Source organism: Ranitomeya variabilis, chromosome 1 (assembly GCF_051348905.1).
Source record: "Ranitomeya variabilis isolate aRanVar5 chromosome 1, aRanVar5.hap1, whole genome shotgun sequence".
Classification (NCBI taxonomy): Eukaryota; Metazoa; Chordata; class Amphibia; order Anura; family Dendrobatidae; genus Ranitomeya; species Ranitomeya variabilis.
This window is the reverse complement of record NC_135232.1, coordinates 606,649,602-606,673,095: the sequence shown is the minus strand read 5'-3', so window position 1 is coordinate 606,673,095 and position 23,494 is coordinate 606,649,602. Positions and strand designations below refer to the sequence as shown.

Below are 23,494 nucleotides of genomic sequence, written 5' to 3'. Positions count from 1 at the left end.
TCTGCTATACAGGCCATTTTTGCCAAGTCTCTTTTTTAAGGTGGAGTCATTGTAACATCCCTGCCGGCATCGCTGCATGGCTTCCCATCTCCCCTCTTACTCACCACTCCGGGCCATGCTGTGAGTTCTGTCCTATGCTCTGGGCCTCATGTCCTTGCTTGTTGCATACCTCTTTGCTGTATGCTTAGGGCGGTGGCCCTGGCACTTCCTGTTTCTTATAGTGACTGTGTGCACCTTCCTAAGGTGTCCCCTGCCAATTGCCAAGAGGAATCAGGTACTTAAGGCATTCCCACCCCTAGGGGGATGCCTGAGCAATGTACTTCCTCAGTTAGTGTCTTGTTGCTGTGTTGCCAGGTTCTGTCTTGCTTTATCTCTCATTTCAGCCACCTAGGGGGCACTTCGTATCCTGACCTGTACCTGTGTCCTGTGTCTCTCGTTTCTGCCTCCCAAGGGGATGCATACCCTGGTCTGAATCCTTGTTCCTGTACCTTGTTCCATACCTGACCCTGTCTGAACTAAGTCCTATACCTCTGTCCGTTTGTATCCCTGTCTGTAGTCTTTCTTATCCTGCTGTGTGTTTCCTTGTGTTCACTACAGAAGCTCCAGTGAACACCAAGGTAGATGCTTAGTCACGTCCCTTCCAGAGTAGTCTGGTTTGTGGCACAGTGGGGCCACACTCCCCTCACTCGAGCCAGGGTCAGGGCGTGAGCGTGACAGTCATTAACACTGACCTTAACTGAGGCAAGTGAGGCCTGTAGTTCTTTGGATGTTGTGGTTGGGTCTTTTGTAACCTCTTAGATGAGTTGTCACTTCGCTCTTGGGGTAATTGTGGTCACTCCTGGAAAGGTTCATCACTAGGGTTGATCGAATAGCTGCGGATAAGTGCTTATCTGAATAGCTATAGCGCTTGAGGAATAGCTGCCTCAGTAACCTGGATACCTGGAGCGATCACGATAATCAGCTGTTCGGCGCTGCAGTTGTATCTGTTGCAACTGTGTGACAGTCACAACAAACAGGCTTTCCATGAATGTGTTGTGACTGTCACACAGCCGCAACACATGCAGCTGCGGTGCCGAACAGCTGATTATCGGGAGCGCTCCAGGTATCCAGGTTCCCGAGACAGTTATTCGGAAAGCGCTATAGCTATTTGGATAAGCACTTTTCCGAAGCTATTCGATCAACCCTATTAATCACTGTTTCATGTTTTCACCATTTCTGGATAATGGCTCCCACTGTTGTTTGCTGGAATCCAATTGCTTTAGAAATTGCTTTATAACAGTGATGGCGAACCTTTTAGAGACCAAGTGTATAATGGCCCAACATAGTGCTCCATATTGTATAATGGCTAATAATAGGGCTGCATTCTGTATAATAGCCCCACATCGTGCTCCGTACTGTATAATGGCCCCACATGATGCTATATATTGTATAATGGCCATGTAGCGCCCCCACTGCCGCAGGGCCGAGGGGTACCCGGTACCAGGCCTCTGAGTCTCTGCTCTGGGGTTGTCACGGTGGCTAGGCCCCGGTCCGTGACCCTGCCGAAGGGCGCACAGTATCTGATAGATGTGGATGGTGGTGGTGGTGCGGTGCAGTAAATAACGAGGACACCAGGTTGCAGTCTCTTTACCTCTTTACTGAAGATCTCTGGGTCCTCAGTCCGGAATACGGTTCACCAGGCTACGCAAGTCCGGCCGGTCCAATGGCACCTCCAGAGTTCTCTTTGCAGGTGGAAATCTGTGCCTTCCTGCTAGCGCTATGTGTTGTGGTCCTCCCCTGCTGTGCTTACGGGATAGTACCCCACAACTGTTGTGTCTGTTTCTGATGTTCCCTCACAACTCGTTCGGATGATGTTCTTCTCCTCCGTCCCTCCCTGATGTTCTGGTTAGGACGGCACCCGTATGACGAGTAGGCTCGGAGCTCTTCCGGGACCCTAGAGTCGCCCCTCTCCTAGTGCGCCCCCCATGTCTTCATAGGTGATGTATGTGAGACAGCCCGCCTGAGACTGACTGTCCTGCCATTGGTTTGAAGTATTGCTTGGAGCTAGATTTATAAATACTTCCTCAGCGTTCCGGCCGCCGGTTGTGCGCCTCAGTAGGATGTTGCCTCGGTCTTACAGCACGACTCCTACTGGTATTTCTCCTCTTGCTTTGATCTCGTTTCTCACTCAGCACAATATATCTCGCTTCTAATCCTTTCTTAGGGCACCACCGCTATGCTGAGCAGGCACGGTCCCGTGACGTTCTTTCTTGTAGCCAGGCCTCTGTCAGGGTCCCAAACCTGACAGGGACCCTACCGAATCTTCCCCCACAACACCCTCTGCCACAAGGTGTTGCCTGGTTCCAACCCAGTCAGCCTTCTGTCTAACTTCCTGCCTGACCCCCAGTTTACCCACAGTGGTGAGGAGTGGCCTAATAAATAGCACCCTTAGCTCCCCCTGGAGGCCCGACTGTGAAATGTATTGGTGTATGTGATACCTGGTCAGATGAACTCCTTCAGTGCCATCAGACATACCATAGCCCCCCTTAGTGGCGGAGCCACAGTACTGCAACGACCAGGACTCTGGGGCGCTGCACTCCCCCCCGGTTAAATCCAGTACTCCGGGACTGGGAAGAAAACAACAATACAGGTTAGCAAAAAGACATACAATTTTTGTGAGTGCAATAACAGTAAGCATATTTAAACAGGCTTCCCTTTATGGGAGGTGAGGGCACTTGAACGTTACAAAACATGGTTAAATATTATAGCAACATACTATAACTAACTTTCTTTTACCCAACCGGGTATTCTACTAAGTGCAAAATTGTTGAACAATAATTTAACATTGCCTTTAAGGATGTACACTCTAAATCCACTAAAGACCTTCTTATAACACATTATAAGGCAATTAACTTCATACTCCTTCTTTAAATCTGCAGGACCGCCTGTCCTAAATGCTCCAGACCTACTGCCTCTCCTTTCTTTACAGGACTGCCCCTTCCAGCCCGGGCCTACTGTCCTTCCACTACTATACACAGTATAGAACATAACATTTACTTTCAGTTTGAAATCACTGAGCCATCTCTATATGGCTCCTAAGAGGACTCACCACTAACCCCTACGGGTTCACTTCCTGTCCTCATCCTTCTATCAACATTATTGAATCTTTCTTACAATTAACTAGTTAGTTACATTTAACTCTTACATATCAGCATTATTACTTTCTCTTTTTAAGACATTATTGCCACCCAACTGTCTTTAGGCAATACGGTTCATCAGCGCAATACGTGGACATCCCCTTTAAGAGGGGATCAAGTCTCTATGAGGTAGCACATCTTCTCAAGCTACCAGTCCGTACTCAGCAAAGGCTCTGGTACGGTATCTTCGCAAAGAGTCCTTCTTTAAGTAAAACCAGTAGGGAGCACCTTTAAGAAGGTGCAAACTATTTACAAGCAGTTTGTATCATGCACTGTTCATGATTCCAGCAGTTCTGGATAACTTGTGCAAACGTAGAAAACAAACAAAAACAATAGGGATCCCGAGTCAACAAAGGGATCCCTTTAAGAGTTAACCCTAGATGGGTTTAGCAGCAACGTAGCAGAAAACAAACAGTTTAAAGAACTATTTACATGTCATGAAGCAGTAGAATCTTACTCGAACCACTCAGGAGGCAGCACCGGCGGAGGCAACCCCTTTGGGTATTGCGAGCCGCCCGGTACTGCATAAGGGGGTCTGTTGTCCCATCTGGGGGTCTGTGTACCCACAGTCTTCAGTTCTGTAGCAGCACGAGCACCACCCGCCGGGAGAGGTGCCTCCTTGGCCACGAGGGTGGTGGAGGTGACAATGCTGCATGTCGTGGTTTTGACCATAGTGCACGTGGGGGTGTCCTCGGTGGTCCTGGCAACGACCACGGGCTGACCACAAGGGGGCACCTTTGCTACAGGGGTTAGCTTCACTGGCACCCTAATCGGAGCCATCACAGGGTTCGGCCCCTTGCGGACATGCAGGGCAAACCACCCTTTTTCCCCAAAGTGCCTGGTGTATGAGACTTCATCCCCCGGGTAGAGATCCCGGTCTGAGTGGCCCTCTCTGAGGTGCGACTCGACATCTCTTCGGTTTACAAACACCTCGGCATACAGGCCCGGCTCTTTAATGAAGCCCCAGCCTCCGCGGAGCTTGAAGGTGGTGATGATGCCCTGCCTGCGCGGGGCCTGGTGAGCGGTGGGGTCCTTGCGGGCCCGGTCCTTGACCGCCAGATCTTTCTGATGGGAGGCCTCCAGCCCGGTCTGGTATTCTTTTCGTTTCTCTTCCCATTGCTGCTCTAGCTGGACCTGGTATTCCTCCCAGCTGAGGGCCTGTACCATCTCTCCCTCCTGGGTCTCCACCCCGGGGAACCCCATAAGGTTGGTTCCGGGGTTCACCCAGCGGCACACTGTGCGCTTTGCACGGGCCTCACATAGCAAGGCAGTGGGTGGAATCGGGGCCTTCAGGCGGTGTTCCAGCCCCGTGGGCTCCTCCCATGGCAACAGGCGCTGGAGTCAGGGCCGGACTGGGACTAAAATTCAGCCCTGGCATTTGAAGTCACACAGGCCCACTTGTCGCATGGTGACTGTATAATATCTTTGTACACTTGTAGGCTACAAGAAGTGAGGGGAGTGTAACACGACTATATAACATATAATTACAGCTGTATCCAGCATTACAGCTCAGTCCCCATAGAATGTAATACAGCACAGCCCCCATAGACTATAATACAGCACAGCCCCCATAGACTATAATACAGCATAGCCCCCATAGAATGTAATACAGCACAGCCCCCATAGAATGTAATACAGCACAGCCCCCATAGAATGTAATACAGCACAGCCCCCATAGAATGTAATACAGCACAGCCCCCATAGAATGTAATGCAGCCAGCCCCATAGAATGTAATACAGAACAGCCCCATAGAATTTAATGCAGCACAGTCCCCATAGAATGTAATGCAGCACAGCCCCCATAGAATGTAATGCAGCCAGCCCCATAGAATGTAATGCAGCACAGCCCCCATAGAATGTAATGCAGCCAGCCCCATAGAATTAAATGCAGCACAGCCCCATAGAATATAATGCAGCACAGCCCCATACAATATAATGCAGCACAGCCACCATACAATGTAATGCAGCCAGCCCCATAGAATATAATGCAGCACAGGCCCATAGAATGGAATGCAGCCAGCCCCATAGAATATAATGCAGCACAGGCCCATGGAATGGAATGCAGCCAGCCCCATAGAATATAATGCAGCACAGGCCCATGGAATGGAATGCAGGCAGCCACCATAGAATGTAATGCAGGCAGTCACCATACAATATAATGCAGCACAGCCCCCATAGAATGTAATGCAGGCAGCCCCCATAGAATGTAATGCAGGCAGCCCCCATAGAATGTAATGCAGCACAGCCCCATAGAATGTAATGCAGCACAGCCCCATAGAATATAATGCAGCACAGGCCCATAGAATGGAATGCAGCCAGCCCCATAGAATATAATGCAGCACAGGCCCATGGAATGGAATGCAGCCAGCCCCATAGAATATAATGCAGCACAGGCCCATGTAATGGAATGCAGCCAGCCCCATAGAATATAATGCAGCACAGGCCCATGGAATGCAGCCAGCCCCCATAGAATGTAATGCAGGCAGCCACCATACAATATAATGCAGCACAGCCCCCATAGAATGTAATGCAGGCAGGCAGCCCCCATAGAATGTAATGCAGGCAGGCAGCCCCCATAGAATGTAATGCAGGCAGGCAGCCCCCCATAGAATGTAATGCAGGCAGGCAGCCCCCATAGAATGTAATGCAGGCAGGCAGCCCCCATAGTATGTAATGCAGGCAGGCAGCCCCCATAGAATGTAATGCAGGCAGGCAGCCCCCATAGAATGTAATGCAGGCAGGCAGCCCCCATAGAATGTAATGCAGGCAGCCCCCATAGAATGTAATGCAGGCAGGCAGCCCCCATAGAATGTAATGCAGGCAGGCAGCCCCCATAGAATGTAATGCAGGCAGGTAGCCCCCCATAGAATGTAATGCAGGCAGGCAGCCCCCATAGAAAGTAATGCAGGCAGCCCCCATAGAATTCTTAATATTCCACAGAGAACACAGTTGATATTTCCCATAAAATTATATCTTTATTAAATATATTAAAAGAAACCACAGTATACAGGAACAGTGTACAAGGAGCCAATGGGGCTAATAGGAAACACCAATGTCAGAATGCACAAACGCATTGGGCCATGAGGTAAAACCACCACAGTAATCAAATACTTCAATAATACATAAATAAATAAATACTATAGGAGCACATCATTATAAATTAGCCATCCTGAAAGAAAACATAATGAAATTATGCCTAGTGCATTTACATACAACAATTTAAGCCATTAATGGCAACCAGGATGCAGCCCATAATGAACTAATATTGCCAGGAGGAGTTACCTGATGTGCGTCCACGGTGGGGAGCCCTCACGCCCACCCCGACGCGCGTTTCGGAACCACTAGAAAGTTCCTTCCTCAGGGGGTAAGATACAACCCGATAGTGGCAGTATTTATATGCCGCCACATCGGAAACACATGACGCCGCAGCGTGCACCGCCCGCCTACCTCGCCATCCACCGCCACCGGCAATATTAGTTCATTATGGGCTGCATCCTGGTTGCCATTAATGGCTTAAATTGTTGTATGTAAATGCACTAGGCATAATTTCATTATGTTTTCTTTCAGGATGGCTAATTTATAATGATGTGCTCCTATAGTATTTATTTATTTATGTATTATTGAAGTATTTGATTACTGTGGTGGTTTTACCTCATGGCCCAATGCGTTTGTGCATTCTGACATTGGTGTTTCCTATTAGCCCCATTGGCTCCTTGTACACTGTTCCTGTATACTGTGGTTTCTTTTAATATATTTAATAAAGATATAATTTTATGGGAAATATCAACTGTGTTCTCTGTGGAATATTAGGATTTCTGTTTTCAGTTGTCCCTTGATTTAGTCCTAGCATACACACTTGCAGCACCAGCATTGGTGTTTATTTGGCTCCATCAATATGCATATTGTAAGTGTGTAAAATGTATGCCACAATATTATTTTCATCATTAGCCCCCATAGAATGTAATGCAGGCAGGCAGCCCCCATAGAATGTAATGCAGGCAGGCAGCCCCCATAGAATGTAATGCAGGCAGGCAGCCCCCATAGAAAGTAATGCAGGCAGCCCCCATAGAATGTAATGCAGGCAGGCAGCCCCCATAGAATGTAATGCAGGCAGGCAGCCCCCATAGAATGTAATGCAGGCAGGCAGCCCCCCATAGAATGTAATGCAGGCAGCCCCCATAGAATGTAATGCAGGCAGGCAGCCCCCATAGAATGTAATGCAGGCAGGCAGCCCCCATAGAATGTAATGCAGGCAGGCAGCCCCCATAGAATGTAATGCAGGCAGGCAGCCCCCATAGAATGTAATGCAGGCAGCCCCCATAGAATGTAATGCAGGCAGGCAGCCCCCATAGAATGTAATGCAGGCAGGCAGCCCCCATAGAATGTAATGCAGGCAGGTAGCCCCCCATAGAATGTAATGCAGGCAGGCAGCCCCCATAGAAAGTAATGCAGGCAGCCCCCATAGAATGTAATGCAGGCAGGCAGCCCCCATAGAATGTAATGCAGGCAGGCAGCCCCCATAGAATGTAATGCAGGCAGGTAGCCCCCCATAGAATGTAATGCAGGCAGGCAGCCCCCATAGAAAGTAATGCAGGCAGCCCCCATAGAATTCTTAATATTCCACAGAGAACACAGTTGATATTTCCCATAAAATTATATCTTTATTAAATATATTAAAAGAAACCACAGTATACAGGAACAGTGTACAAGGAGCCAATGGGGCTAATAGGAAACACCAATGTCAGAATGCACAAACGCATTGGGCCATGAGGTAAAACCACCACAGTAATCAAATACTTCAATAATACATAAATAAATAAATACTATAGGAGCACATCATTATGTAGACGTCATCGCGCACCCGCAGTGTCAGCGGCAGGCAGAGTGGGGAATGATGGGAGAGGGGGCGTCAGCAGACGCTCTCTCCTCCATCATTGCATTCAACTGTACCGGCGTCTATGACGCCGGTATAGTTGAATGCGGGGCCGGGAGTGTGCCGACAGCGGCACATTCGAGCGGCCCACTACTGCCATCGGCCCTTCTGGCATTTGCCAGAACTGCCCTATGGCCAGTCCGGCCCTGGCTGGAGTCTATGGGTTCCAGGGAGAGGGGGTGCCGCAACGGGGCCTACTAGCAAGCCCTCGGCCGGCGGGACGGGGTCGGCGGACTCACCAGCCGATGCAGGCTCCTCCTCCGCGGCGGGTTCCTCTGGCTGTGTCGGCGAGGATCTCAGCGGTTGTTCCGGTAACTGTGCAGGATCCGACGCCTGAGGACCTTCTTCCTGCGCTACCTGATGTGGAGCCTGGGCCTTCATGTTCAGCTGAAGGAGCTGGTCGATCAAGTCTTCCATCTCAGCCTGTAAGAGATCGGCGTTGTCCGTGGAGAACTGGCTGCTGCACTCATCCGGGTAGTTGGGGGAGACTCCCGCTTCAACCCCACTTTCGGGCTCGGAGTTGCTGGCCATGGCGTCCTCCACGTGGGTCACTTCCTGGTTCTGTTCCCGCTCTCTCCTTCGTGGGCGGTGTCGTTTTCTCGGTCTCTGCCCTCCATTGAGGATCAGGAGGCGGATCTCTGCTGCTGATGGACACGTCCTCACTGTGCAGAAATATTTAGACTGGGCGGCCAATGTCCTTCGCGCTCTTCAGCTTGTCTACGCCCACTCCACGCCCCTCTTCTTCTCCTGCGCTTCTCCTCAGCGCTATAGTGGCAGCGGATTTTGGCGGTAAATGGCGCAGCACAGTCTTTGCAATAAAGTACAGTCCAAGCACAATAAATCACAGTTCCAAGGCACACATGACCTGATTCTTCAGGCTTAAGTAGATCCTGTTTGTGACGCCAAATTTGTAGCGCCCCCACTGCCGCAGGGCCGAGGGGTACCCGGTACCGGGCCTCTGAGTCTCTGCTCTGGGGTTGTCACGGTGGCTAGGCCCCGGTCCGTGACCCTGCCGAAGGGCGCACAGTATCTGATAGATGTGGATGGTAGTGGTGGTGCGGTGCAGTAAATAACGAGGACACCAGGTTGCAGTCTCTTTACCTCTTTACTGAAGATCTCTGGGTCCTCAGTCCGGAATACGGTTCACCAGGCTACACAAGTCCGGCCGGTCCAATGGCACCTCCAGAGTTCTCTTTGCAGGTGGAAATCTGTGCCTTCCTGCTAGCGCTATGTGTTGTGGTCCTCCCCTGCTGTGCTTACGGGATAGTACCCCACAACTGTTGTGTCTGTTTCTGATGTTCCCTCACAACTCGTTCGGATGATGTTCTTCTCCTCCGTCCCTCCCTGATGTTCTGGTTAGGACGGCACCCGTATGACGAGTAGGCTCGGAGCTCTTCCGGGACCCTAGAGTCGCCCCTCTCCACAAGTTGCCCCCCAAGACTGCATAGGTGATATGTGTTAGACAGCCCGCCTTAAACTGACTGTCCTGCCGCTGTTTGGAGTATTGCTTGAAGCTGAATGTTATTCTACTCCCTCGGCGTTCCGGCCACCGGTAGTGCGCCTCAGTAGGATGTTGCTTCGGTCTTACAGCACGACTCCTACTGGTATGTCTCCTTTGCGTGATCTCGTTTCTCACTCAGCACAATCTATCTCGCTTCTAATCCTTTCTTGGGCACCGCCGCTACCCGGAGCAGGCACGGTCCCGTTGCGTTCGTTCTTGGTGCCAAGCCTCTGTCAGGATCCCACCCCTGACAGAGACCCTACTGTATCTTCCCCCACAACACCCTCTGCCACAAGGTGTTGCCTCTCCGGCGCTGCAGCCACGCATGATGCTCCATACAGTATAATGGCCTCACATAAAAAAAATACTAATCACCTCTGCCCGCTTCAACGCTGATCTGATCTCTTCATATATCACAATCTTTTCATATATCTATCTATTTTTGACACCATGGATTTTGGTTTTGTTCCATCTTATGGTCCATATGGCACTGTGAATAGGTAGATTAGCTCTCATATACACACATACAAATTTTTTTTTCGTGTTATATATACATAGTTTTTCTACTTTATAAGAATATATATGTGTTTTCTGAGCCTGTGTATATAGTATTAAGTCTGAGAGAATAGTCGTGGGTTGTCATTGCCCATATTTCAAGGCATGACTGCATAGCGGTTTATTTCTAATTTTTAAATGTTTTTACTTGTTGTTGTGTTTTTCTGTGCACTCACTGTTTGACATTAAATAAAAATGTTTTACTAAGCTTAGGTGTTCCCTTTCTTATGGGCATACTTTTTCTCTTTTTGTTGTTTCTGATGGGATGGAGTGGTACCTGATGGGACGTAGCATGGCCTGATGGTACAGAGCGCGCCTAATGTGACTGCTTGCAGCATGATGGGACGGCGCATGAGCAATGCTAGTGATAAGGGAGATGGCGAGCGACCTGAAGAGAGTGATGGTGATGCTAATTTTGAGGAGATGGCACGCGTGCCCACTGGGAGGGCTCTGCATGCCCCCTCTGGCACGCGTGCCATAGGTTCGCCACCACTGCTTTATAACCTTTTCCAGACTGATAGATCTCAATTACCGTATATACTCGAGTATAAGCCGAGATTTTCAGCCCACTTTTTTGGGCTGAAATTGCCCCTCTCGGCTTATACTCGAGTCATACCGGGGGTCGGCAGGGGAGGGGGAGCGGGGGCTGTCTAAAAATACTCACCTAGTCCAGGCGCGGTCCCTGCTTCCCCGGCGCCGGCAGCAGCAGCTTCAGCTTCTTCCTGTACTCAGCGGTCACATGGTCCCGCTCATTACAGTAAATGAATATTCGGCTCCACCTCCAATAGGGGTGGAGCCGCCTATTCATTACTGTAATCAGCGGGACCATGTGACCGCTGAGTACAGGATGAAGCGCTGCGGCGTCAGGGAAGCAGGATCTACACAGCGGCAGGACCAGGTGAGTATACGGGGAGGGGAGCGCAGTGCTGCGCGATAGTCACCTGCTCCTCGTTCCGGGCGCCGATCTGTCTCCAGCAGTGACGCTGAGGTCAGAGGGCGCGGTGACGTGGTCAGTGCGCGCCCTCTGCTGAACGTCAGTGCTGGAGACAGATCAGCGCCCGGAACGAGGAGCAGGTGACTATTGAAAGTGCGGGGGCCTGAGCGACGGAGAGGTGAGTATGTGATTTATTTTTTTTATCGCAGCAAATGGGGCAAGTGTCTGTATGGAGCATCTATGGGGCCATAACGTTCCTGCAGCACTATATGGGGGCCATAATGTTCCTGCAGCACTATATGGGGGCCATAACATTCCTGCAGCACTATATGGGGCCATAACATTCCTGAAGCACTATATGGGGCCATAACATTCCTGCAGCACTATATGGGGCCATAACATTCCTGCAGCACTATATGGGGCCATAACATTCCTGCAGCACTATATGGGGCCATAATGTTCCTGCAGAACTATATGGGGCCATAACATTCCTGCAGCACTATATGGGGGCCATAACATTCCTGCAGCACTATATGGGGCCATAACGTTCCTGCAGCACTATATGGGGCCATAACGTTCCTGCAGCACTATATGGGGCCATAACATTCCTGCAGCACTATATGGGGGCCATAACGTTCCTGCAGCACTATATGGGGCCATAACGTTCCTGCAGCACTATATGGGGCCATAACGTTCCTGCAGCACTATATGGGGCCATAACATTCCTGCAGCACTATATGGGGCCATAACATTCCTGCAGCACTATATGGGGGCCATAACGTTCCTGCAGCACTATATGGGGCCATAACATTCCTGCAGCACTATATGGGGCCATAACATTCCTGCGGCACTATATGGGGGCCATAACGTTCCTGCAGCACTATATGGGGCCATAACGTTCCTGCAGCACTATATGGGGCCATAACGTTCCTGCAGCACTATATGGGGCCATAACATTCCTGCAGCACTATATGGGGCCATAACATTCCTGCAGCACTATATGGGGGCCATAACATTCCTGCAGCACTATATGGGGCCATAACATTCCTGCAGCACTATATGGGGGCCATAACGTTCCTGCAGCACTATATGGGGCCATAACATTCCTGCAGCACTATATGGGGCCATAACATTCCTGCAGCACTATATGGGGCCATAACGTTTGTGCAGCACTATATGGGGCCATAACGTTTCTGCAGCACTATATGGGGCTATAACATTTCTGCAGCACTATATAGGGGCATAATGTTTGTGCAGCACTATATGGGGGCCATAACGTTTGTGCAGCACTATATGGGGCAAGTGTCTGTATGGGGCCATAATTAACGTTTGTAGGGCACTACGGCATATGGGGCAAGTGTCTGTATGGAGCATCTTATAGGGCCATAACGTTTGTGCAGCACTATAAGGGGCAAATATCTTTATAGAGCATCTTATGGGGCCATAATCAGCATTTGTGCAGCATTATATTGGGCAAATGTGTCTATGGAGCATCTTATGGGGCCTTTATTAACCTTTATGCAGGATTATATGGGGCATATTTTAATATGGAACATCTTATGGGGCCATAATGAACAGTATGGAGCATTATATGGGGCTCCTGATTCAATATGGATATTCAAAGACACTTAACCTACTGATGTCTCAATTAATTTTACTTTTATTGGTATCTATTATTACTTTTGACATTTACCGGTAGCTGCTGCATTTTTCCCCCTAGGCTTATACTCGAGTCAATAAGTTTTCCCAGTTTTTTGTGGCAAAATTAGGGGGGTCGGCTTATACTCGGGTTGGCTTATACTCGAGTATATACGGTACTTTGTTTCTCATTTGTTCCTAAATTTCTTTGGATCGCGGCATGATGTCTAGCTTTTGAGGATCTTTTGCTCTACTTCACTTTGTTAGGCATGTCCTATTTAAGTGATTTCTTGATTGAGAACAGTTGTGGCAGTATGTGGGCCTGCATGTGACTAGGAAATGTGAACTCAGCTTCTCAAACATGTGATAAACCACAGTAAATTTATGTTTTAAGGGGGGTAATCACTTTTTCCACAGGCCCTTGTTGGTTTGGATTTCTTTCTCCCTTAATAATAAAGACCTATATTTAAAAACTGCATTTTGTGTTATCTTTGTCTAATATTTTAATATGTTTGGTGATCTGAAACATTTAAGTGTGACAAACATGCAACAGAGCAGGAAATTAGGGCAAACACTTTTTCACATAACTATATTATCGTGTTCATTATACATATCTTATCTTCTTATCTGAAAGGGAGTCTGTCAGCACAAAATGACTGTTCAAACCAAGCACATATGCTCACATACACATATGCAAAGCATATACGCTCACATACACATATGCCAAGCACATACGCTCAGTGCACCCTTCCAGTGGCCAAATAGTTCTGTGCAATTTCACACCTACTTGTTTTATATCTATCTCCCTCTGTAGACCCAGAGCTGTAAATCAAGAAAAAGGATGGTAAAAATAGATGCAAAACAAGTAGGTGGGAAGGCACATCTACAAAATGATTGTTCAAACCGAACACATGCGCTCAGTGCACCCACAGCAAGGGAACAGTGAGCGCCTGAGCTTTGTTTGAACAGTCATTCTGTGCTAAAGCTTTTGGAAGATGCTGATTCTTTTTGGAGATCCAACTAATAGGGGAGTCTTTAAAGCAATGCTCCCTGGGAAAGATATGTAAAATAGCTCTATTTCAGGAGAGGAGTGCCACATATAAGTACAATAGACATCCTGTAAGTAAATATCGGACTTTTCATAAAGCTTTAAAACTTGACTCGGGTTATCAGTCAAACCTCAAAGAGATGGGCATTAGAGATGTACTAATGAGAAGAATCGACTCCGAGACTGTGTTCACCACAAATGGGTGTCTTTGTCTGACAACAACCCTAATCACGTTTCAAAGCTCTATGATGAGTCAGACATTGGATAGACCTATAGTTGGAACTACAGAGAAAGTGTCATCCTCAAAATGCAGAAGAGCCATTCTTATGATGTTTGATCCCCAACCGTTTCCACCATAGGTTGGACTATCTTCCTTACCTTAGACTTCCATGAAGTGGCAGGGCACATGAATGACCTTCCATCACTTCCTGGCAGCGGTCTTGCAGCCAAAGGGGAACCAGGACAAACAGGGGAAATATTGGGATCCACACCAATCTAACTGTTATCTCCGATCTAGTGGATATCTGAAAATGTAATAATCCTGGAATACCTTTTCAATGATAATGGAATAAAGCCAATTTTACCACCTCAATTTTCCTATATTAGAGCAGAAGATCCATAATCACTCTAATTATTCTTCTCTGACTTTCAGAACCTGAGAGAAGACACTACTCAGAAGAAGATGTGTGTTACTCATACATAGATATGAATCATGTCTCGGGAGGTTGGCCACATTCTTATATTATAATCTCATATCTTGACTTTGGCTCCACCACTGGTTGTAACTTAATTTAGTCATGACTGCAAGTTGTGTACAACCGCAGAGATTTCCGATAGAGGGAATTTCAGCATGGTCCTGACTCCTTCCTTCTTAGGGAATCATTAGAACCTGTAACTTTATTGTGACTGGCGGGGAACATCCGTCCGCATGGATCCATCTGATCACAAGATAAGGTAGAATTCTATAGTCTACCATGTGTATATCCTGAGCCCCGGTAAAGATTAACTTCTAATGATGACATGATATATAGAATTTACACACATATTTTTTCTTATTTTTTTTGGTGGGGGGGACTAAGCAGTAAAGTGGATTTTTAAGTCCATTTTCTTTTTCAATCCAGGTTTTCCTGCTCGAAATTCAGAACGTGTAAGTATGAGAATTTGTCTTAATTTATATTGATATTAAAAGGAATTATCAAATTGAAAAAAAAAAATCAAATTTTTTTGCAATTCATTTCGGGCAAAATAGTAAAATGGCAGCCAGATGCAGGAAAGGTGAAAACAAACATGTAAAGGATTTTTCCCCAAAAGAAACCTGATAGAAGAAAAGTCTTTGTCAGAATAAGATACTGGTCAGGAGAGGTCACTTGCCCTGAAGAAATCTGTCTGAAGAAGAAGAGAATCCATAAGAAATAAAGACGTTTCAGAAGTAGAGGTTACTTCAAATCTGTTAAGAGACTGTCTCAGAAGAAGCAACCTATCTGAAAAAGAAGACACTTCTGCAGAAAAGGACAGGACAATGAACATATTCAACTTAGATGGTTTCTACATGAACTGCAGTAGAGGAGACGCCCTACTCCTACAACAAAAATACTCTCCACCACCACCACCTTGTCTTCCACATGGTCAAGTCTGAGTAGCCGTGAGTGTGGCCAGGATATTCCTCACCCTGATCCTCCTTCCTCCCACCATGCCGAGTGCCCTGAGACAACTGATCGCCACACTTGAACAGAAGAAGAAGAAGTTACTGGTTAGAAGATGAGATTTTCTAAAAAAGAAAAATCAAGCTGCCATTCAGAGAGACTTCCTCAGAAGAAAGACTGAATAGTAAAAGAGGGGACTTACACTGAATAAGATACCTGTCTGTAGAAAAGACAGTACTATGGACTTGTAAGGCTGTTTCATAAAATTGCAAAATTTTACAATTTATGATGATTTTGAAGGCAGAATTTTTTTTTTTTAAGGATCTTTATACACCCAGTCCTACCATTTTCTTGGCTAAACTATTTATGCCCTGGATAAATACCGGCATGGCTAATCTCAGATTTAAACATTACCTTTGTTTTGTAAGTATGACACCAACAGTGAGAGATTAATTTGTATATTTTATTTTTTTTCTGATTTTCAGCATGATTGCTCCACTATATATTCCCTGATAACAGAAGACCGTCAGCTGTAGGCACTGTGGTAGAAACAGAAGCCCTAATGACCACTCGGTAGAAATTATCTTTACCTGATGTACGTGGATGATCACTTGGCACCAAAGTCAAATAGGACTATATATTTTTTTTACTTACATGCATGCCATGTGAGAATCTGTCTACACCTATATGAGGTTCGCCAAGTCACACACCTGTGCCTTGATATTAAAACATCAGTGCTTCCAAGACTGAGTTTTTCTATGCACCTTGACCTGCACAGCTGCCTATCTACAGTTTCCTGGATGTCTCCCACCTGCCCGTGGTCTCCAGAATTGCAGCTACCCGTCTATAGTCTCCTGGACATCTTCTGCCTGCCTACGTGCCTGCAGTTTCAAGCATCCTTGCTACCTGTCCACGGTCTCCTGGACGTCTCCTGCCTTGGGCTTCCTGCATTCCAGCTTCCTTTCCATTGTCTCCTGAGTCCTGAATGTCTCCGCCTGCCTGCAGTTTCCAGCATCCCAGCTGCCTGACCATTGTCTCCAATACATCTACAGTCTGCTTGTGGCTTCTAGTAACTCTGCTACCAGTCTGCGGTCTCTAGGACTACTGTCTGCCCATAGCTACCAGTAACTTTTATACCTGTCTGCGGTGTCCAGTCACTCTGCTACCTGTCTGTGGGCTCCTAGATGTCTGTGGTCCACCTGTGGCTTCAGGTAACTCTGCTACTTGTTTCCCGCGTGCAACACCCGCCTACTGCACCGACGCCCATGTGCGAACCCGGACCTTGGATTTGGAACGTTGACCTCACCTAGTGAACCTAACGTTTGCCTTCTATAGCCTAGGTGTTGCTCTGTCTATTGCTGTCTGCAAAATGACTTAACTGAAAAATTGACAATGTGTTCACTCTTATGGTCCAATGTAAATGTTTGTAACTCTGAGCTGATTTATGACCGCAGACCACATCAAAGTTTCATTTGCAGCCAAACACAGGGTCTGGAAATGCCAAACTATGCAACATTTTTAATAAAAATGATTCTTAGTCCTAAATGCATGTATTTAAGTTAAGAACAATTGTACCCAAATGTGGACAAACCCTCACTATAGGAAGATCAAGCTCTTATAAGGCTCAGTTCACATTCTTCAAATTCTCAGATATCGGCATGACCCCTCAGCTAGTTTCCAACCCATCTTTGGTGATGTCGTGATGCCCATGAGCAGAAGGAAACACCATTGAGATTGTCTTATAGACTCTTAGATGTTGTACTCCAATCCAAAAGTCTTCTACATTCCTCTGCTTTATTCCTCTGACCTCTATGTTCCACTGATAGCCATTTATCTGCACCTGATCCTTGTGCTTCATGTTCTGATGTTATTTACTTCCCTAAATTGTTGTAATTCTCAAATTATTAATTGTGTTTCCTAATCTTTCCTAAAAAAAAAACCTTCAGTAAATGAAAATTTGAGAAAAAATGCTTTCAAAATATCAGCTTTTTTCCACTAGAGGGCAGCGTGTAGGAAGCTGGCTGTAGTGTATTTACTGTAGTTTCCTCCCTCAAATTCCCCTTGCTGACAGTACCATGAAGCCGGTGACCTTTCTCCATTTATTATCCAGATCTTTCTGCTATTTAAACAAACAAACAAATAGTAAACAAAATAAACATATATATAGAAAAATAAAGTTATATTTTAATATAAAACACCCTCCAATGCAACAGTACCGTCACTAGAAAAGTTCAAAAATTATTTCTAAAACTATTTAAAGGGTATAATGTAGTACTGTGTGGTTCTCTGAGACAGTATCACATGTGATAGGCTTGGATACACTGGCTCAGGGATAGGTATCACACTAGCAGGCTCAGATACACTGGTTTCGCTGTGAATATCACATGATACAATGTAGCACTCTGCCATTTATCCTGTTCACATCATGGAACAGGTGATTATCAGCAGATCCATCTCGTTTCAGCCTAGTCCTTCTTTATCCTACACTGATGTCTCTCTTTCTAGAAATATCTCATCACAATTCTGTAATCTTGTATTTTCGTGTCCTCCGGTATCTTCATGGTGCTGTGACAGTGTTTCTTCATCAGCTTTTACTTCTAGATTGTTGATGTTATTTTTACCTGTGAACAGAAAAAACAAGACTTTGTCTTTACATGTATCAGACGAAACAAACCTGCCATCATAGTTCTGCTAATGTCTCAGCTACTACAGGAGATGAGTGTTCCTGGGAAGAGGACTGTTAGCAGAAGAGGAGCCTTCTATGAAACAGACCTCTCAGCCGAATTGGAGCCTTCCCCAGAAGGGACCTGTTAGAAAAAGAGGAGGCTTCCCTGGGAAGAGACCTCTCAGCAGAAGAGGCACCTTCAATGGAAGAGACCTCTCAGCAGAAGAGAAGACTTTCCCAGAAGAGACCTTTCAGCATAACAGGAGCTTTCACCAGAAGAGACCAGTCAGTAAAAAAGGAGACTTCCCTGGGAACAGACCTGTCAGCAGAAGAAGAGAAGCTTTCCCCAGAAGAGACTTGAGAGCAGAAGTTGAGCCTTCCAACACAAGAGACCTGTCAGCAAAAGAAAAGCCTTCCCCACAAGAGACCTATTAGCAGAAGAAGAGCCTTCCCAGGTAGAGACCTGTCAGCAGAAAAGAAGCTTTCGTAAAAGAGACCTGTCTGCAGAAAGAGAGTCTTCCATGGAGAAGCACTGTCAGAAATGACTGCAGAAGAGTGTTCCTCAGAACAGGCCTGCCAACAGAAGAGCCTTCCCTGGAAGAGACCTATCTATCACTATAAGAGGAGTCTTCCCAACAAGAGAACTATCAGCGGAAAAGGAGTCTTCCCCAGAATAGACCTTTCAGCAAGATCCTCCCCCAAAAATTGAACTGTCAATAAAGAGGAGCTTTCCCCAGAATAGACTGGTCAGCAGAAGAGAAAACTTTGAAGAGACCTTTGCTCTGAATTCTTTAGATATTTCTTTAGACATAGTAACAGAAATTATTCAGCACAATGGCACTAAAAGTCTGAACTATTCAATGTATCCTTGAACTAGTTATTAGTACGATCATATTTTAAAGCTCTTAACATATGAGAGACCCATATGATGCATAACACAATGGGTAGGACTAGGACCACTGCTCAAATACAAAAGGTCCAGATTGATATCGGCGAGAAACATGTGCATCGAAAAGGGTCATCCCATTTTAGAGATTTATGGCATATTGATGGAAACACACTAGTTACGGAGTTACAGAAGTTTTGCGATACCTACCAGGGATTCTCTTATTTGAGACTCTGGTCAATAAGAAGACTGAGAACATCATGAAAGCAAATGAGGCCAGAAGAAAAATCCCAATAATCAAGAAGACTTTACCACTGGAGGAAGGAGCGTCTGATTCTGTATGGAGAAAATGATCTGAGTGAGGTATAGAAATAATATATATGTCCTCTAAGATGGTTCGCCAAAAACTTCATATGGAAGGTTTATGGAAGAAAAGTTTAGATTGTACACTGCGGAAAGATTAGGTGACATCCAATGTGTATTTCTGTACATTGGAAGAAGATTTGGGAGAACGAACAATCAAACAATCAGAACAATGTTGTATTGCTACCGATTTCTCCACCATTACCTTTCCTCAAATTTCATTAAGACTTCCAATCTCTTATAACCCAAATTCACTACAAAATTGAGACATGCTAGTAAAATCCTTGAGTAATTCACATCACAACCATTGGTGACTGCATATAATAACATAGCATAAACGTCTCAAAGGAGAGTATCAATATACCCTGTTTTTAGCTATTGTCTTGGATTATTCCCTGTCATCCCCCTCTGTGTGTCAGAAGAGTTTAGCAAAAAGGACATCTCCATAGCAAGAATTAAAATCAGATCCTTTTACCCCAGTGTTGGCACTATCATCATTTCTACTCCAATCCCCAATACCCACCAGCACCATGTGGACTCTCAGTGTAAGGCCGGAGACACACTGGTGCGAGATACGGCCGAGTCTCGCTGGTTAAAAGCAAGCTGTGGCACCGGCACTCCGGAGCGGAGCGTGCAGCTGCATAGCAATACATGGAGCTGCACGCTCCGCTCCGGAGTGCAGGTGCCACAGCTTGCTTTTAACCAGCGAGACTCGGCCGTATCTCGCACCACTGTGTCTCCGGCCTAAGGGTACTGTCACACAGTGCAATTTTGAACGCTACGACGGTACGATTCGTGACGTTCTAGCGATATCGTTACGATATCGCAGTGTCTGACACGCAGCAGCGATCAGGGACCCTGCTGAGAATCGTACGTCATAGCAGATCGTTTGAAACTTTCTTTCGTCGCTGGATCTCCCGCTGTCATCGCTGGATCGTTGTGTGTGACAGCGATCCAGCGATGCGTTCGCTGGTAACCAGGGTAAACATCGGGTTACTAAGCGCATGGCCGCGCTTAGTAACCCGATGTTTACCGTGGTTACCAGCGTAAAAGTTAAAAAAAACAAACCGTACATACTCACCATCTGATGTCCGTCAGGTCCCTAGCCGTCTGCTTCCCGCTCTGACTGTGAGCGCCGGCCGGAAAGTGAGAGCAGATCACAGCGGTGACGTCACCGCTGCGCTCTGCTCTCACTGTACGGCTGCACTCAGTCAGAGCAGGAAGCAGACTGCAAGGGACCTGACGGACATCAGATGGTGAGTATGTACGTTTTTTTTTTTTTTACTTTTACGCTGGTAACCACGGTAAACATCGGGTTACTAAGCGCGGCCCTGCGCTTAGTAACCCGATGTTTACCCTGGTTACCAGCGAACCTCGGCATCGCTCCAGCGCCGTGACTGCAAAGTGTGACCGCAGTCTACGACGCTGGAGCGATACTCATACGACACTGCGACGTCACGGATCGTGCCGTCGTAGCGACGAAAATTGCACGGTGTGACAGTACCCTAAGAGATACATGATGCCCTTAAGACTGTAGATCTATGGACACAACAAAGGAAGGACAGGCAATGACAAGAGCAATGCCTCCTTTGAAGTGAGGGAAATTAAGTTCTAGCACTTATAGGGCTGGCAGAATGCAGATTAAGAAAGCCAACTCAATAAGAATGGATGTCAAGTTAAAAAAAACACGAGAATTGGAACAGTTTCTGTCTGCTAAATATTAGTATCTTCACCAACAGAAGGGGTTTTTAAAGTTTTGTCGAGGATGAGGACAAGTAGACCTTGTTCACTTTACCTTGTATTAAGGAGCAATGAGTCCATGGTGCTATGATGGTTTCTTCTTGACTCACCAAGTTCGTTACTAAACATATGAAGGAAACCTCTTGGTCACTTGAAGTCAAGAGAACGTTAAGCAGGCGACTATCATCGTGTAACGAATAGGTTCTGTTCAGAGGTTGGCCTTGTCCAGTGTCTGTCATCCAGCTGTATGTCACATTGCTTCCCGTGGAGGTATTACAAGCCAAAAACACGGAACAACCCATGATTCCTCTGGAAGTGTACACCTGAATCTCTGGCTTCACTACCATTTCTAGAAGTAAGGACATGGATTTTTAGCCTTCTAATTACATAGACGTCAATGTTATTCCAACATACAGTATAAAATTTATGACTAGAACTTTCAAGTTGACCACTCACCATAGACTGTAAGGTGGAACTGATGAAGTCTCATGTGGCCATTGGTGTCCACCATTTGGCTGGTGAATAGCCCGACATCCTTCAGCTCTAGATTTAGTATAACCAAAGTAAAGTTGTGAAGAAGCTGAACCCTCCCGTAAAAACAAGACTGATATGTTATATCAAAAGAACCTCTGGAAAAGGAAGCCACCAAGTGGTCCGTTGGGGACAAGTGTCTCCAGAAGACATCTCTGGTATTGAATTCAGGTGGTACAATGAGTGGCAGGTGTATGGCTCCTCCTCTCCTTCCTATTATCTGGGTAACTGTTTCCATTCTACAAAGGGTGCCTGTATAAAACAACAAAGCTATAAATACGGTATATACATTTGTTGGAAAAGTTCTAACTCCCAAAATTTCTGAGATTCAGTTTAAAGATGGTGAGAACAAAGGGCTTGTGTTCTCCAAAACTTTCTGGAATGTCCATTTATTTATAGCCTTGAATATGTGCATAAAATTAGCAAAGAACATAATTCACACCTTTGCAATAAGTAAATATACTAACTGTAACAACCAAGCTTAGTCAAACCTCTCAGCAAGTCTTTATTTCAGTGTGTTTTTGTGAGCCTTAGCTATTACTTATGTGACTTCCAGGCCTGAAAACATTAACCCCATCCTAATTCTCAAAACCCAGGATAAAACATAATAAGCAAATACCATGCAGTAAATAAATGAACAGCAATAGTGCATGAAAATAATATATAGGGTACTTAGCTTACATAATTTTGATTAAAAAAAATGTTAAATCCATCACACCATGTCACGGTGACCCTATTCAGGACAATCCTAACCTCTAATATTAAAAGCTTACCATTTGTCAAGTGATGTACATGGGGATAAGGGCTGAGAAGAACTGTGGACACACAACCATGAGGAACTACATGAATGTAATGTTCCGCAAAAAAAAAGGCAGGCCGCACCAAAAATGTAAAGCCATTCCACCACGTCACGGTTTAAGATTAGAGGTTAATACCATCTAGCTAATGGCTGGGAGACACTTATTATTTAAGGCAATTCCTCCTGATGAGAGGTGCCTGAGCAATGTGTTATCTCTGCCTTGATTGCATGCTTGCTAGCTCTCAGGTCTCTTGTATATGCCAGCACTTGCCAGTCCCTACCATTCCCTGCCTTTACCTGTCTTCCAGTACCTGCTGTGTGTTTCTTCCGTGCCTGCCTGTACCAGCTGAACTTTCCTTCTGGGCCGTTCAATCTTCTGGCCCCTTGGGAGTCAGCTGCCGTGCGTCAGAGGTCTGTCATACTGCAGCACCTGGTTCCCATCTGGAACCAAGTCTAACCTCAACATCAGGGGCTTTAGGGAAGAGTCAGGTGTTCAACTAGTTAGTCTCTCCTCCTCCTCCTCCTCCAGTCTCTCCTCGGACCACGGCACAGTGGTTACACTAACAAAGTTACTAAAAAGGAGGCTGTCTGGTGCCCTGGTTCCCGAATTTCTATGAGTTCCTAGCTATATTCAGTTGTTCTCTGCTCTCAGTCAGCTTAGCTTATGTGTAATATGACTCCTAAATTCCTCAAAATGAGCTTGTAACACTCCGTTTCACTTACCGGCTTGCAAAATCAAAATCAGTGACAGCAGCGACAGATCCATCCTTGTGGTCATAGATGTGCTGCGTGTGACCAGATCTGAGGCTTCATGGCTACTGACTCTTCCTTTCAATCATCCCATAGTTTCAATATCCACCCCAAAATCCCCTCTAATTACAGGAGATGTGTGCAGAAGGAGATTCCCAGCTTCCCCCAGCTTTTCTCTTAACTCATGACCAGCAAATAGGTCAGAGCTGAATAGGGGAACTCCACTTGTGGTTATTGACACAGGTCCAAAAATGTACAAAAACCCCCAACGTATTTTACTTAAAGTGGACCTGTCATATATATGATCTTTCCTGACTAATCTATTTTTCTAC

At 46.2% G+C, this 23,494-nt stretch overlaps 2 protein-coding genes across 3 annotated transcripts in view; one reads left to right on the top strand and one right to left on the bottom strand.

The window, feature by feature from the left end:
- LOC143770399 (low affinity immunoglobulin gamma Fc region receptor III-A-like) overlaps nt 1-17,522 on the top strand; it is a 23,299-nt gene extending 5,777 nt beyond the window's left edge. The window contains exons 6-8 of the mRNA XM_077260011.1: nt 14,438-14,509; nt 14,907-14,932; nt 15,914-17,522. Of these exons, the coding sequence (XP_077116126.1) occupies nt 14,438-14,509; nt 14,907-14,932; nt 15,914-15,964 (149 nt within the window). The 3' untranslated portion in view covers nt 15,965-17,522. The remainder of the gene's footprint in view (nt 1-14,437; nt 14,510-14,906; nt 14,933-15,913) is intronic.
- On the bottom strand, nt 17,519-23,494 carry LOC143770385 (SLAM family member 8-like). Of its 2 annotated transcripts, none has more exons than XM_077259991.1 (5): nt 23,136-23,494; nt 21,539-21,865; nt 21,138-21,431; nt 19,190-19,315; nt 17,519-18,049 (listed from the first exon to the last, which is right to left on the bottom strand). In XM_077259991.1, exons 1-5 carry the CDS (start codon nt 23,188-23,190, stop codon nt 17,910-17,912), a joined length of 942 nt encoding a protein of 313 aa, XP_077116106.1. In that variant the 5' UTR covers nt 23,191-23,494; the 3' UTR covers nt 17,519-17,909. The 2 variants fall into 2 exon arrangements, with proteins under 2 accessions (XP_077116106.1, XP_077116114.1); XM_077259999.1 differs by lacking the exon at nt 23,136-23,494 and adding an exon at nt 22,710-23,097 and having other exon boundaries at nt 17,520-18,049.